General features: G+C 46.6%; 1 protein-coding gene across 8 annotated transcripts in view; it reads left to right on the top strand.

Annotated features, from left to right (window-relative positions):
* cep170aa (centrosomal protein 170Aa) overlaps positions 1-16,154 on the top strand; it is a 61,535-nt gene extending 45,381 nt beyond the window's left edge. For 2 of the 8 annotated variants that reach the window (XM_012841422.2, XM_031579097.1), the window contains 10 exons: positions 2,099-2,234; positions 3,187-4,761; positions 5,002-5,052; positions 7,035-7,284; positions 9,980-10,172; positions 10,939-11,103; positions 11,416-11,504; positions 11,976-12,069; positions 12,252-12,303; positions 12,555-16,154. In XM_012841422.2, coding sequence (XP_012696876.2) covers positions 2,099-2,234; positions 3,187-4,761; positions 5,002-5,052; positions 7,035-7,284; positions 9,980-10,172; positions 10,939-11,103; positions 11,416-11,504; positions 11,976-12,069; positions 12,252-12,303; positions 12,555-12,805 — 2,856 coding nt within the window. In that variant the 3' untranslated portion in view covers positions 12,806-16,154. Of the gene's footprint in view, positions 1-2,098; positions 2,235-3,186; positions 4,762-5,001; positions 5,053-7,034; positions 7,285-7,676; positions 7,921-9,979; positions 10,173-10,938; positions 11,104-11,415; positions 11,505-11,975; positions 12,070-12,251; positions 12,304-12,554 lie in introns of those variants that run through there. The other 6 variants (XM_031579099.1, XM_031579098.1, XM_031579102.1 and 3 more) reach the window with 6 other exon arrangements.
* The last annotated feature ends 508 nt before the right edge of the window (positions 16,155-16,662 follow it).

Raw genomic sequence — 16,662 nt, 5'->3', positions numbered from 1 at the left:
ACACCCACATACACACACACACACACACACACACACACACACACACACACACACACACATACGTACTGTACAAACAAGCATGCACACACACACACACTCACACACACACACACACACACACACACACACACACACAGCCCCTTGATAGGAAGTGGGGGAATCATTGCAGTGACTTTCAGGGTATGACTGTGGGTATGACTACATTATAAACACTGCTTACTTCCTTGAGGGCATGAACATAATTACATCTCCAATTTCCATTTTTATGAAAGGACGCCTAACAGTGTGCCCCGTGTTATATGAATGAGGCTTTTCTGGGCTTAAAAAAACATTTGTAAAAACACACACCATTTCCAGCAGGGCTCAGCAGTGTTCACTGCTCTAAATTATTATATTATATTTCCACGGTGTCAGCTTTAGCCAGATTCAGGCTTGCAGGTATTGACTCTCCAAAGACTCTGTCAGATCTCCCAAGCTGCCAAACAACTTATATACCTTACATTGCCTGTGGCATGCCATAGTATGGTGAGATGGATGTTTGGAGAATAAGGCAGTGCGTTCAGACAGAGGTATGCATGTGAGATGTTTTCGAGGTGACCCATCGTGAGTGTGGAGGGGGGTGGGTCTGTGATGCCACACACCACCGTCTCGTGGGCCTAATTCAATGAAAGATTGACGAAGGAAGGTGCCCACTTGACAACCCCAGTGAAATGTTGTTGAAGTTTTGTTAAGAATTGGTATGATGCAGTGGCGATTTTAGCCCGAAATTTCTGGTGGGGCAAATTTGTATGACGTCATGTCATCGTCACAAAAATGCTGATTATTAAATTATTATATAAGCAATTTGCCTATATGCCCAGGTAGGCATAAGCTATGGGCTCTATTTTGAGTGCCGGCAGGGAGCAGAAATCCTATTCAATTACATTTCACATGCTTCAGTTCTCAGCACGACACAAAGATGTTGCTTATAATACAGCAACAAAGTAAATAAAATATATTGCAATAATATAAAAGATAAGATAGACACATAGTTAAAATAACTTGCATGCTTTATCAAGCTTGTGGCACACGCATATACCATGAAGCGAAAGACACAACTGAAACAAATAACTGCAACAAATCATGCTGCTAAATGAACAAAACTCACATAAAATGTTGTCTTATAAACAGAAATTATTTGAGGCTGCAACTTGAAACACGGAGGCTGGTTCCAAAACAGTAGAAAACTAGCGATAGCTAACGAGCAGTAAGGTTAGTGGCGTAGATCTGTCTGAGTACGATCTGTATGATTTATTTTTTCTTGCTAGGCAGATTTCGTTGGGCACATTTAAAACTGCCCCATCTCCCAATGTAAACTTTGGCCTGTGTCGCTCATGCTCATTGGTGTTTCCATAGCAACAGTCTTATGTTTGCAGCGCTGCCCCAGAAGGGGATGGACAGCGGAGAGCAGGCAGCATTTCACAGCGCAAGCACAAACACAGAAACACACACAAATCAAATGACTCCAAAACAGCACTATAATGCTTGTGAGTCTAGTTTATTCACACACAAATTTACAATTGAATCGCTACTTTGCATATTAAATAAAATAAGATATATTGTGCCACAAAACACAGATGTATTGAGCTTTCTGCACCACAGCGCCATCTGGATCTGGTGGGGCAGTGCCCCATGTGCCCCTAATGTAGAAACGCCACTGGTATGATGGTAGTACTGCACCCAATAGTATGAGGAATTTAACATATTTTCCTGTGTATAACTAAAATAACTATCTGAGTGTGTTTATTATTACACAATGATGCAAGGACTCAGCGTCATGTATTTAAAACATGTGTGGAGTGTGTATCACACAGACTCTTCAGTCTCCTGTTAGAATTCACCTACATGCAGTAATGCAGTCTATTTATCCCCCACGAGTCCATCAATTATTCACGTGGTGTCGGTCAGCCAGGGCTCAGACATGTCCCCCAGGTGGAGTATTTCAGTGAGCCGTCCTCATTAGTGTAGTAGCCTCATTTCCCATTCATAAAGTTGCATATGATATGAGCCCAGTGTAATCTGCCCTCTCTGTCTCCACTCTGTCTCCTTCCTCATGCAGGTTGTCCCTGACGACCAGGTGGCTGTTGGGAGCCCCCACTGGGTGTCACAATGGGCCAGCCTGACAGCCAATCACACGCGCACAGACCCCGAAGGTTCCGGAGCGGAACCTTCCACCTTCGTCCATCAGGAGAGAGGTGGGTGCTCTCTGTCATCCTCACTTGGTGGTCGTGGTTACTATTGTCATAGAGTCGAGGTACACGGAGAAACACAGAGGCAGCTTCCACTGTAACGTGGAGGTGGGGTTGTGATGGAGACATCTGGTTTCAAAGGACCCTTTGCAGGTGGCAGCAGCGTCTGTGCAGGTGTACAGTGAGCTCAACGAGCCAGAGTTCTTCACAAAGCTAATGATCCATTCACAGCCTGCTCCGGCAGACTAATGAGCCGATGACCTTTCTGCAAAGTCATTGCAGTATGCTCCTGTTAAATGAAGTCATTGCACAGGGGTTGGGCTCTGTAAAATGGAGACATTGCAAGGATGACTTTAAGAGAAGGATGTGCGTCATCACTTTGGCTTTACATTACAGCTGATATGATAAGATTTTCTTAAGCTTTTAGGTATTAAATGGATGCTATCATCCAGTGGTTGCCAAACTTTTTATGGTAGGCCCCCCTTTGACAATGAGAAAATAATTGTGCCCCCCCCCCCTTTCCAGCACCATGTTGCAATTATGTATTATATACGTAAGTACAAAGTAGGCTATAAACTCATCACTAAATAGGGTAGTTATAGGCTACTATGCTGTAAGAGCACTGCCATACTAATTCTCACCAGTAGTTGGTTGTTTAGTGTTTTCGTTGTTTTTTTCGCCACCAACCCCAATTGCCCACACCTCCCCTGGCTCCTGCCGGGGGACCCGCCCCACACTTTGGGAATCACTGCTTTAATCCGCGTTTACTCATACTAGAGTTAGTGTACTTGTTGATTTCAATGTGTCAGTGTGTCACCTTTATGGTACCTTTATTTTCAACTCTTAAAAAGCCTTTAGAGGTGCAAAACAATCTTCTCACAACAGAAGAGCCTCAATCTGCATGTGCGTATGTTGCAGTGTGAACCTCAGTGACACCTGCACTCTTGTGTCCCTGCAGAGCCCAATGCCTTCGACTCCAGCCTCTCCCAGAGAAGTGCCGGCTCCACCCCTTCCAGCCTTACGGAGCGCAAGAGGAGGACTCTGCCCCAGCTGCCCGCGGAGGAGAAGCCCAAGCTGGCTGCCCTGGGCCTGCGCTCTGAGATCGGGGAGAAGCAGGACACTGAGCCCCAGGAGAAGGAGAACCACAGCGAGCATAAGGGAGATGGGCAGAGCCTGCCCTCCAGTGAGGGCAAGATGGGTACCGCCAATGGGGTGGCGCTGGAGGGGAAGGGCCCGTTGAAGCGCTCCACGGAGGAGGCGCGCAGGAGGAGGGCGCAGGAGGGGAGATGGAGCGGCAGCGAGAGTGGGGAAAAGTCCGGAAGGCCGCTGGTGCGGCAGGGCAGCTTCACCATCGAGCGTCCGAGCGGGAGCGTCAAGGCCGAGCTGATCCCGATCATCAGCCGGGGCGACGGGTCGAAGGGGCGCGAGCGCAGCGACTCCACGGGCTCCATGGACACGGCCACGCTGCTGAAGGACACGGAGGCCGTCATGGCCTTCCTGGAGGCCAAGCTCCGAGACGACGCCCGGCAGGAGAAGCAGCCGTCCGGCGCCACCGTCTCCGCCGCCTCCTCCTCCTCTGTCTCCAAGAGCCACCACCGGCAGCGCGCGGGCTCCATCTCGCCGGAGTCGGACGTGGACACGGCGAGCACGGTGAGCCAGGCAGCGGGCGAGGGCGAGCGGAAGCCCGCGCCGGTGAAGAGACGCTCGCTCAGCAGCCTGCACCGCGAAAAGAGCAACGCCAGCGCCTCCTCGGTGGCCACCACACGAGCCACCGCCGCTTCCGCCCGCGACCGCCTGGAGCGCAAGGCCAAGACCCGCACCCCCTCCCAGGCCCTCTCCAGCACCACCCGCCATGGACGCCAGCCCTCGTTGGACCTCACCGACGACGACCTGACCTCCTCGCACCCTCTCTCCACCATGTCTGACGTGCTCTCCTCCGACCAGGACACGTCCTCCATCCGCTCCTACGGACGGGGCGGCCATTTTGCCTCCACCGACGACCTCATGTTCTCCAGAACCTCCTCCTCTGCCAAGATCTCCAGGTCCAATAAGGCCTTCCAGGGAAGCACCGGGAGCCTGGCAGGGAAGCAGAGCCAGCAGGTCCAGCAGCAGCAGCAGGCTCTCCCCCTGCCTCGGCCTACCCGGGCCTCCCTGCTCCGGAGGGCCAGGCTGGGGGACACGTCCGACACGGACCTGGCCGACATGGACCGCGTGTCGGTGGCCTCGGAGGTGTCCACCACCAGCTCCACGTCCAGGCCGCCATCTGGCAGGAAGGCGCCGTCGAGGATCGACATGCTGGCACAGCCGAGACGCACGCGCCTGGGCTCCATGTCCGCGCGCAGCGACTCGGAAGCTACGGTCGGCGTGCGGAACACGGCAACGCGGCTCTCCGCCGAGACGGCGCTCAGGCTGGGGTTGCGGCAGCCGATGCCAGGAGATGGCAAGCTGACGGCAAAGTCCAGAGCAAGCAGCATCTCGAAGCTGAACGATGTCAAGGCTAAAGTCACACCGCCAACACACGGCTCCCCCTCAGGTGAGCATACACATACACACACACACACACACACACACACACACACACATATACACACATACACACACACTTCATGTGACAGTGTGTGTCAGTGTTATATGTTCCATGGTATATGTAATGTGATTGTGTGTGTCAGTGTTACATGTTCAATGTTGTATGTCATGTGTGTGTAGCTCTCTGTTGTGTGTGTGTGTGTGCGTGTTATGCGCTGTTCATGAGGACATTGCTCATTCCATACAGAGAGTCCAGAGCCTGATCCAGAAGCCTTCCTAACTGCAGAGGAAATGATGGGTACTGTACTAGCATCTAGGGGCCTGAGTGTGTGTGTTTGTGTGTTTTTATGTGTGTTTTGTGTGCTTTTACGCATGTGTGAGCAACACCTGAGTCAAATATCTTTGCAAGGTGTTTGAACATCAGAGCATTTGGAGATTCAAAGACAAAGCCGCTGTCACAGAGTAGCGTGCCAACGGGGTCTGTGGAATGGAGTTGCTACTAAACTCTGGCCTTTACGCCTCTCTCTCTTCTGCACAATCCCACGGTCATCTCGGCCACAGCAACATTTTAACACCTCCAATTCAACACTGTACATCAGTGTAAAGATTCCCGCTGTGAGTTACATGTTGACAGTGTGCATTTTGGCTCAGGTAATGCACACACACACCCTTCTCATCCTGTCCTCCATCTCAGCTTGAGCGGTGATGACCTGGCCAAGCCCTTCTACTCTATGTATGCTCATGAATTATATGGCAGTGGTCATTGTGTTCGGCCATCCAGCCGAGGCCATTGTGGGTTTGATCAAAACGTACCCAATGGCAGCATTAATGTAACATTATTGAGTTGGTGAACTTAGAGAGGCAAATTAGCCGTGTTTTACTAGGAATCATGCGTTTAGCCTTTCAAGTCAGGGTTTCTCACTCCAAAATCAGCAATTGGTGGTTACCTCACGTGGGTTAAGGATGCAGAAGTGTTGGCCAATGTGAGGGTGTTTAGCAGAATGTCCTGAGACGCATGAAAAGAAAGGACAGGCTCCATCTGCTGCGAGTGCTGGCCTGTCTGGTGGTTCAGTTCTCGCTTGCGTTGATGTCACTTTGTTTTGCACATTGTTTTGACTGGGTCCTTGTTTGGGGTCGCCAGTGTCATGAATATTTATAGGGTGAGAGAAGGACTTGAGCTTGGCACGGTCATCACTGCAATGGCACCAGCAGTGTCTGTGAGTGTGTGTGTGTGTGTGCGCGTGTGTGACATCATGGCTTTACCCTTTCCCAGAGGTGAATTACACTACTGACAGTCTTCTTGGGTGATGTGATACACACTATTTATTTGTGAATAGTAAAACCTAAACGTGTAAACTCAATTAACACTTGTTTATTTCTACTCATTATCAATTGAAAATAATCAAGACTAGCTCACATCTTGAATGTTCAGGTTGAAGATAAATGGACTTTGAGGTGTGATTAATGATAACCTAACTAATCTGACTGGAACTAGATGTGTTGTGAAGTTGTGTTTTTGATCGATTGTTGTTCTATTGTAAGCTTCCTTGCCTTAATCCTGTGTTTTAGGTAACCTTGTCCTCGGGAAACCCTATACACCATGTGTGTTAGGTCTCTCCTTGCTCAAAGACATCTGTTTAAATCTATCAGATAATCAGAAAGACCAAAAGGTTGTCCGTCAAACATATTTTATCTTATCAAGAGCAGGGAGACACCTCCGCTTGTACACTTGTGTGTGGCTTCAAGTGTCAGATAGCTGGATTGAGTCTGGGGCTCCCCTGACTGCGTTTGGTCGAGGGCTAGATTGACCAAACGCAATAGTGGAAATGAACTCTTAAGGAAGTGGAGGCCCATTTTCCACTCGTAGGTTTGAGAATACCTGGTGTGATGTCCTGAACTATGATGAGACAGTGGTTTGATCTCTTGTTGTGGGCCAGTGTGTCCCTAAACCTACAGATGAAGCAAAGTGTCTCTCTCATATCCTGACATCAGATTAAGCTATTTTATTTACCTGTGAGGTGTTTGTGTTTGTTTATAGTGCTGGCATTTTGTCAACAAGGCCTCATGCTGTAGTATGCACCCCTACTCACAGTATGCTCGATATTTGCTTCTGTGTGATGATGGTGTTCTAGGGTTGAGAGCTGTGGTGTGTTTTTTTAATCTTCTTTGGAACTAGCAGAAGAATGCACCACAGCTGGCTTAAATGATGCCGCCGTTGCAAGTGTCTGTGACACTAGTCGACCGTTGCCATAGTAACCGTTGCACCCATTTCCCCTGCAGTGAGCAGCAGGTGGCGGCGCCTGACCCCGGAGTACGCCTCCACCTCGGAGGACGAGTTCGGCTCCAACCGGAACCTCTCCAAACACGGGCGCCCGCTGCGGACGCCCCCCACCCTGCGTGGGTCCAGAATGGGGGGGTCGGGATCGGCCCCTGCCACACCTGGAGCAGGGAGTGGGGTGCTGAAACATCGCATGAGGGAGCACGACGAGTACATCCGCGACTGGACAGCACACAGCGAGGAGATTGCCAGGTATTCATCTTCTCTCACTCACACACACACACCCATACCCACACGCACATGTACACAGACACACACACACACACACACACATGTTCATAAACTTGTATAATATAACTTCAAACACATATACACACGCACATACACACACATACACACAGACATACCCATACTGCCTCAGCAAAAACACACATATGCAAATAAATACACCCAAATACAACCATATCCACATTTTCATGCAAATACAGATATCCACATGCAAATACACATATCCAGCACAAGCCTGTTCTCATTCATAATGATCATACCTCAGACAGCACTAGTGGGGAGTCATCGATGCCAAGGGCGTGGGTTTGGAGGGCAATGTTAGCACTACCGAAACATTCCCCTTCTCTGTACTTCAGAATTAAAGAAAACCAAGGAATTCCTTCTCAATGCACTCACCCCAGATTGTACCGACGGTGAGAGACACACTCATGACCACTAAACACACACACACACACACACACACACACACACACACACACACATACATACACACACACACGCTGTGTTGTAAAGCAGAGTGTAGCCACAGTGTAGATGCGTAGTGGAGTTGAAAGGAGAGGAGAGGCGGTGGTGTCTACTCCCACTTCCTGTGTGTGATTCACAGTGAGGTGGCATTCCCTCTGAGACAGTGAGTGTGTGTGTGTGTGTGTATGTGTGTGTGTGTTTAGTGGTCATGAGTGTGCATTCCCTCTGAGACAGTGTGTGTGTGTGTGTGTGTGAGTGTGTGTGTGTGTGTGTGTGTGTGTGTGTGTGTGTGTGTGTGTATGTGTGTGCATGTGTGTGTGTGTGTGTGTGTGTGTGTGTGTGTGTGTGTGTGTGTGTTTAGTGGTCATGAGTGGCGTTCCCTCTGAGACAGTGTGGCTGGGAGGAGTCTGTCACCTCTAAATGCACAGTCACACGTGTCACACCGCCGTCACACCAGGGATGAGAAAAGACTGAAGGGGGGTGTTTACAGGAAGAGTTTAACATCACTGTCACTGTCCTTCTCACACACACACACACACACACACACACACACACACACACACACACACACACACACTATCTCTCTCTCTCACTGTCACTGTCCTTCTCACACACATTGTCTTCCTGCCTCTTTCTCCATTATCTGCCTGTCTCTCTCCTGATACTATCTCTCTCTCTCTCTCTGTCTCACACACGCACACACACACACACACACACACACACACACACACACACACGCACACACACACTATCTCTCTCTCACTCTCACACACACACTCTCTGAAAATATCCCCATCTTCCACTTGACCTAGAAATCACTGTTAAGATGAGTAGACAGGACTAGGCTCTAGTAGACTAGACTGAGGCGATTACCGGCACAAGGCTCATTCATGGAGGCCGATCTCTTTTATCAGAGTAGCATTATCCTCATTTATAATCATGGACCTTTTGTTTAAGTGTTCAGATTACATATGTACATGTTCAAGTGCAGAATGTGTCACTTTCCTTGTTTCTTGTACAGAAACACTGTATGCTTTGTAGATTTAGTTGTGTATAGTGCGCTACCATGGTGCTGAATGGAAAAGCTGGTTGAAGTGAAATAGCACCTCCTGGTGGCGAGTTCCATGCTAACAGGGCACGTAAGACTTGCTTCAGTCATTCTCAGAAACTCAATGCAGACCTACAGATGAGGACTACAGATGCATAATTGAAACAGAAAATTACATATAGGTCAAAATTTGAAATCTATATAAATCGCCATTGTGAACTCTGCTTCCTATAATTCCCCAGATAGATGCAGATGCAGATAGGTGCAGTACTGGATGATGATAGAGTATGATGGAGTATTTTCAGTTCAGCGTGTCGTTGAATAAGGTCTAATGCAGCACAGGAACAGAGGAATATCCCGCACCTCTGTGTAGTCCCACCATGTGTCAGTCTGTCAGAGGTGACAGGCACGCAGGGTCACAGCTCAAGAGTCACACACTACCACACCCAAGCACGTCCACAAAACATACACACTCCTATATGCCCTCCCCTCTCTACAGACATGACAGACTAACATCTAAAAGCGGTCCTCCTGAGGTCACACAGTACACATTACAGGGACACTTTAACCTTGAGATTTTGCATACAAGTGCTCCACCTAGTGGTCAAAAGCAGAACAGTGGCTGTAATACCACTTTGATTTTCCATGTCTATTTGCACTGTAACCATAGAGAGCTACTGTACTGCGCATGTATAACCATAGAGAGCAGGTATTATGTTCAGGTTTTATGAGAATTTGTGTCCTCTTGTGAAGGTTTTATGAGTATGTGTGCCCCCTTGGTGTCATCATTCCCCTTGTATCTCGGTACCTCAACCAGTAGAGCAAGGTGCTAACAACCCATAGGGAAAACAGGTGCTAACTTGTGCTAACAACCCATAGGGAAAACAGATGCTAACTTGTGCTAACAAAGGTGCTAACAACACCAATATCTTTGGAAGTCGATTTGGATAAAAGTCTGTGAAGTGGCTCCATGTGATGTCAAACTCACGCCCTTCTTATTGTGAGCACCTTGCTTTACACGTTGACTTACAGTGACACAGATGGATGCTTACGCTAGCTGAGCTGTGATGTGTTGCCTGCGCTGTGATGCCGTTGTCGATGCATGTGTGGTGGCCCTCTTACAGGAGCCCATCTGAAGTGTAATAGGCTATTTCCCTGTGTGCGCAGGATCAGCCAAGACCTGGCCAAGGACCTGGCCGTCCTGGCGCGGGAGATCCACGACGTGGCCGGCGAGATCGACTCGGTCAGCTCCTCGGGCACCGCGCCCAGCACCACCCTCAGCACGGCCGCCACCACGCCCGGCTCCGCCATCGACACTCGCGAGGAGGTGAGGGGACAAGTGGGTGGCCCTCTCTGTCTTTCCGTGCTTCTTCCATGTCTTTCTCTCTTTTTGTCTCTCACCCCCTCCTTAACATGGGTGGCCTTCTCTGTCTTTCTACACTTTTCCATGTTGTCCTTTCTTTCATTGTTTCATTCTGTCTCTCTCTTTCTCTCTCTATCTTTTCTCATCCCCTCTTCATCCCTTCAGACGAGGGGAAAATTTTGCGGCCCTCCTATTCTCCAGGTCTCTAAGTTTTCTTTTTCTTCCTGTTATTATGTCTCTCTCTTTCTCTCTCTCTCTCCCAGTCCATCACATCCCTCTTTCATGTATTCCTCTGAGAGAGTGTGTCTTGTCAGCTGTTTCAGTCTGTGATGTTCCCAGCTCTGAGCTTTACTAAGGAATGCCTTTTGCAATGAGTCACACTGAGGCTACAACATATGTGTACCGGAATCCCCCATAGATAAATAAGGCCCAGAAGTCCAGACACAGTAGTTATTTTTCTGTCTGCACTCAGTCAGTCAATTTAGACAAAGAACCATTTTCTACAGTGTTTATTCTCCATTTAGTTAAGCTATCTGACTCAATGTAATCTCAGACAACAGCTGACTGTTAAAAACTGTGTCCAGATTTGCTGGATTGCTACCAGTGTTGTCCGCTCTTTATCCAGATGTTTCTGTCTCAGATCTGTGGATGATCCCCATGGTTACTTGCCAATAAGTTACTTAGACTATCTCATAAACCCTCCGTCAGTTGTATCTGAGCCTTTCCTTTGCTATGCAAACAGCTGGTGGACCGCGTCTTTGACGAGAGCCTAAACTTCCGGAAGATTCCCCCAATGGTGCAGCCCAAAGCCCCTGAGATCAACGGCCGACCGGTGGAGCTGAGACCACGTGCCCCTGACAGCCTCGACTCCGCAGCCCTCCGACGCCGGACGTGGAACCGTGACGAGGTGAAAACCCGTGGAACCTGCAGAACTTCTTCTGAAGGGTGGCAGAACCGCCTTGTAGATTCCATAGTTGGTAGCATTAGGAGTTGGGGTAGTGTTCTACAGCACACCGGTGTTGCAAAAAATTATTTTAGTGTCATTCTCTAAAGTAACTGTCAACACCTCTATGAAAGCATATTGTCCGCATCAGTGAGTTATGTAAGAGTGTGTGTGGTAATCAGTGAGTCATATGTGTATGTAAGAGTGTGTGTGGTAATGTGCTGGTGAGAAGGTTTCAGTAGACTAACGCCACCTCTCCCTTCTCCCTTCCTCAAGGCCGTGCTGGACAGTCTCCTCCTGACGTCTGTCTCCCAACTCTCAGCCAAGATACGCCACTCTGTGGACAAGACCGCGTCCAAGATCAGGTACTCAGAGCAGACAAATGTGATGGGTGTTTTATCTGATGCTTAGCATTTTTATTTTTTTCAAAGTTATATTTCAGTTATGTAGAAACGGTAGAGACGGAGAGATGGCCCAAGGACATAGAAGGGATTTACACAGGAATGATTATCAGTGGCACATTATCAGGCTGTTCAGAGCATCTGGTGGTTTTAAAGTGGATTAGTTTTGCTTTTCTAAAGGACTTTCTCTTGAGAAGCACCTTGATGAAGACACCAGTGATGAATAAATAAATAAATGAATAAGTAAATGAATAGACTGTCTTTTCTTTCCCCTGCCCGCGATGGAAAGCACACAATGTTGAGAGTCCCTGTCAGCATTATAATACTTTTTATAGAAACTTTTTTAGAATTCTTTTTAAGAAAGATGATCTTTTTGCTTTTGAGAAAGCATACTGTCATGTGCTCTAACGATGATGACATGCCTGTGTTGCCTAGGATACTGTTCAAGGACAAAGACAGAAATTGGGACGACATTGAGAGCAAACTACGGGCCGAGAGCGACATTCCACTCCTCAAAACATCCAACAAGGTCAGACTCGTCAATCCTACATGACATAACATGGTCAGGATTCACAGTGTTGTTGTTTTTTTTCTTTCTTCTCTGTTATCACCGAGTGGAGTGGACAAGTGGGTTCTGTCCTATAATACAGAAGTTGGTTTGGATGGAGAGCAAAAGGATAACTGTGTTTTTTTTCCCGTCTCCATCTTCAGGAAATTTCATCCATCCTCTTAGAACTGAAGCGGGTGGAGAAACAGCTTCAAGGTAAGAGCGCTCCTGTTGAAACGGCTCAGCGAACAGCTTTCACCGTTTGTCCAAATACAAACAAAATGAAGTAAATTGAGTGTCAGATCATCTTACAACTCTGAAGACAAATGCACATCACACACACACACACACATACACACACACACACACACACACACACACACACACACACACACACACACACACACACACACACACACTCACACACACACACACTAACATGACGTGTTCTCTCTCTCCCCGGGCAGTGATTAACGTGATGGTGGATCCTGACGGCACCCTGGATGCCTTAACCAGCCTGGGCCTCACCAGCCCGGTGCTGTTCAAACCCAGAACCAGCCCAAGCTCCCAGACTCCTCCAGCACCGCTGCCCGGCCCCGGAGCCACCAAGGCCCCCGCCGGAGCCACCTCCCCTGGGGACTGCCAGAGGGACCTGGGCCTTAGCTTTACCCGGACCCTTCCGAGTGGGAAGGAGGCCGCCGCGGTCGCCAGCAAGTGAAAAAGAACATACAAACACACACAACACACACACACACACACCGTCCATTGAAGATCCAACAGCACACACAGAGAGATATTACCTAACTACACGCACACACACACCAACACACACACCTGTGTGAGTGGACTATTATAAACATCTCTGTGTGACTGACAGTTGTTAGTGCATATATATGTGTATACCCCATACCCAACTCTCTCCCCTTACACCCCTTTAGCAGTTTGTGATTGTTGACTTTGCTTTGAAGAGGAATGTTGTCCTTCGAAAACACCAAGGGGATCCTTCAAAGACATTCGTGTTTTTACATGGCAATGGACCTTACTCTCAGCCACACACAAAGACATAAGGACAAGCAACTGTGTGTGTGTGTGTGTGACAGAAATGTGGGAGCAATCCAGGAGAGCCATCAGAAACAACAAAACTAAACAGCACCATCACAACAGCAGTTTTCATTGGATTGTAGCAGTGGCGGTCAGCCTTTGTCCTGGCCCGCCCCCCCCCCCCTGCACCTAAAACCTTCCATCCATTCCTGTAAAAAGTGCATCTGATTGGAGTCAGATTGGTTGGCTGAATCCTGTGTGTTGGACTAATCAGGAGAGCCGCTGTGTTAACTCATATATGTGGAGCAGGGAAGGATGGAAACTATGATGAGGCGCAGTGGGGGGGGGTCAGCGCAGGACTGAGAAACCCTGGATTATAGATTTACACACAACCACATGGGTACAGGGTAATGTATGAAACCACTACGATGTCAAACCAAACTTCATATTGTGTCAGAATCCATTGTAGCTTGCCGTTTGGAATTTGTGCCAGTGCCAGTCATGAGAAGTCTCTGAATACTCCGCTGTCCTGTTGGACCGCTAGATAGCTAGCAGTCATGCATCTCTGAATACTCCGCTGTCCTGTTGGACTGCTAGGAAGCTAGCATACCACATTCTAAACCATTTGCTTTCATTTCTAAGAAATTGGAAATGAATGCAGTTGAATCAGAACACTTTAGCTAGAGGTCCACATGGTTTTTGTGAGTGTTCAGAAACACATGCTTGGTGTTGGCAGATCAACAACTCATTATCGCTATTATCGAGTTATGCACCAATGCCTGTCGTAGTCCGTAACAAGGACTGTTTATTGGCTTGAGTTATGTGCACTTAACTTCAGAACCGTACAATTTAAAGCACTACATTCAGCTGGGGAATCCTACTTCAACACGCAAGTCCTTCAAGTAAGATCATGATCTGTAGATTTCACATCTCAGATGAAATATTTCTCGGATTTATTTCATTACTTTTCTCTGTTAATAACAATAGACATATGGAGGTCCAGACACTATAGACCTCAAGATTCTCATGAACTCTTTTTCTGAAGCAATACAGTGTGCGCTTTAAAGATGTTTATGCAGAAACCATTAAGAGATGGATTTGTCTCATGCTGTCTCAACTGATCACTCAACTATCTGCCTGTCTGTGAAGTTCCTTTAATGTTCCCAGTGTTCCCCAGATAACCAAAGTTCACTCAATATGCAGCCTCCAGTAATTGTACATGAAACGTGATTTAAAATTTTCTGATTTTATAAAAGACGTTCTCACAATTATACAGCAAGTGCTTCAGAATTGTTTTGATCTGATTTGTCTTTTAGCATTTTCAGGCTCAATCTTATAACTGTTCTTCAAGGGGAAAAAAAGAACACAACTTTGGTCTCTTGACACAGTATACATTTTGTACTGTTTTGAACTATTTTGGATGTGTAGGACACAGTAGATGTTGCTTGTGAGTACTGGCCAATTCTGAATGAGAGCACGGTAGCATTTCTTATGACCTGCCTTACTTTTGTTTAAAACTTTAGAAAATGAAACAGACCCTGTTGTCATTATAGTCTCTTGTAAGATCTAGAACAGAATGTGCTGTTTGTTGTTTGTTTTGGCTATAGGCATAGTGAAACCATTTGTCATGTGTGAAACATTTGTCATCTGTCATTGAAACTATACTGACTATACTGTTAATTTAGGGTAGCACTTAAGTTGCCTGATTCCGCTTTGAAATCTGCACTGTTCAGCAGCCAAATTGTTGCCAAATTGTGGCTATGAGGAATGTAGCCTTAAAGCTGCTGTAAGTGAAACTGATATTTCTTGCAACTTCCACCAGAGTTGGCCCTCACAGGAGACCACCCAACAAAGTAATTGGCAGACAGGGATGCCCAAGTTTTCTCGTGGGTTAATATAGACCCATCATGGTCAAATTATTCCTAGACACATCTTTTGTCAGAGCAAATGTTTACGTGATGATTGTCTGAATGTAAGACAGCTAGCTTTTCTTAAAAAGTCACTTAGAGCAGCTTTACACTAGCCTAAGAGGTCACATACTACGAATTCTGGACATAACTGTAATATCAGTATGTATGGTTTGCGATGTCGTTACTCAATAACTGCCGATCCATGTCATTTTAGATTAACCACTCTGTTTTTTGTACATAATATAACAGACATGTGCAGAAAACAGCACTCACCCCACCCTAAAGACAGAGACTATACTCTCTATGCCTCTATGACATAACCTCTGCTTTGCCATTCTGCTTTGCCATAGGTTAACGATGCTCCTCTAATGCCGCGCGCGGTGTACTGTATATATGTGTGTCTCAAGCTCCCCATGATGTGTTTTTTTAATTGCTGCTTTTCTGTACCTGGCATGTGTATTGGGGCGCTCTCCCAAGCTCGCCGTGTAAAGGTGTGTATCAGCCAGCAGCTGCGAGTGAGGACTAGTAGAAATGTCAACACCTGAGCTCTTACGTACCTGAGTGTATGATGCCACCAAGTGCCCAGGATTAAAATAAAGAGCCTTTTTCTGTTGTTGTTTTTTTTTGTTTGTTTTGTAGTGTTCCCTCTTTTTTGAAAAATGGAAAAAAAGGTTATGGGAACTGGACGTAACAGACTAGATAAGTATAATTTTGCACATCCCATGCTAATGTTTGTGCACAACAAAAATCTAGTATGTCAAATATAATGTCCCTTGGGCATATGTACATGTATAAAGTAAGTGAACGTTTTGACTCTTCATTATTCTTCCCCCTTATGGAGAAAGAAAGCCATTTTGAAATTTGTTTAGTGAAAAGCAGCTAGGGGGTACGTTATGGTGAAGGTCTCGGTACACCTTTTAATTACTTTTACATTTTTGTTTTTGTAACTGACGTACACAAAAATTACACATTTATCAGTGTTTTACTTTAAATGGTATTTTATTTATTTTTTGTGATATTTTTTTCTGTTATCATATAATTAAAGTTCATGTACCTTTTGTTATTTTGTTAACTGCATCTTTTACTTCTTCTCAATAAAATTGAAACATTTCAGTATTCACAGTGATATCCCCTCTCTGACCACATGACGCAGATTTACATCTGCACTTAAGCCATTTTGCACTCTGGGGAAATATGAGTGTCTAGATGAGAACACCTATCTACTATCATATATGCCTACCCCTATAAATCACAAACTAGGCTGTCAGTTAACTTATAATGGGGAGGAAGGTTACCCAAACACAGGAGGCAACCATGCAATGCTTGTGTGAAGTTCGAATAGTTTCAGAATTCAGAAATATATTTTGTGCTGTTACATTTATTTACAGACTAACGAAAATGCATTTACAAACTGCTAGCTATTTGTAAACATCCCTACATTTCTTTTTTTTTACACTTTCCTGGCAGGGCTTGATTCTCAAATGCATTTTTTTTTTAAAAGGACATTCTCTGCGGCCTATTACATCTCTTACAATTTCAGCCAATCACATGAACGTAAATTTTAGGGCATGATTGAATGTGACCACACTACGTTAGCAGCGTTCAGTGAGCAACTATAGGCAAA

Source organism: Clupea harengus, chromosome 13, assembly GCF_900700415.2.
Source record: "Clupea harengus chromosome 13, Ch_v2.0.2, whole genome shotgun sequence".
NCBI lineage: Eukaryota > Metazoa > Chordata > Actinopteri > Clupeiformes > Clupeidae > Clupea > Clupea harengus.
Note: the sequence above shows the minus strand (reverse complement) of the source record. Positions and strands in the feature narration are given on the sequence as shown.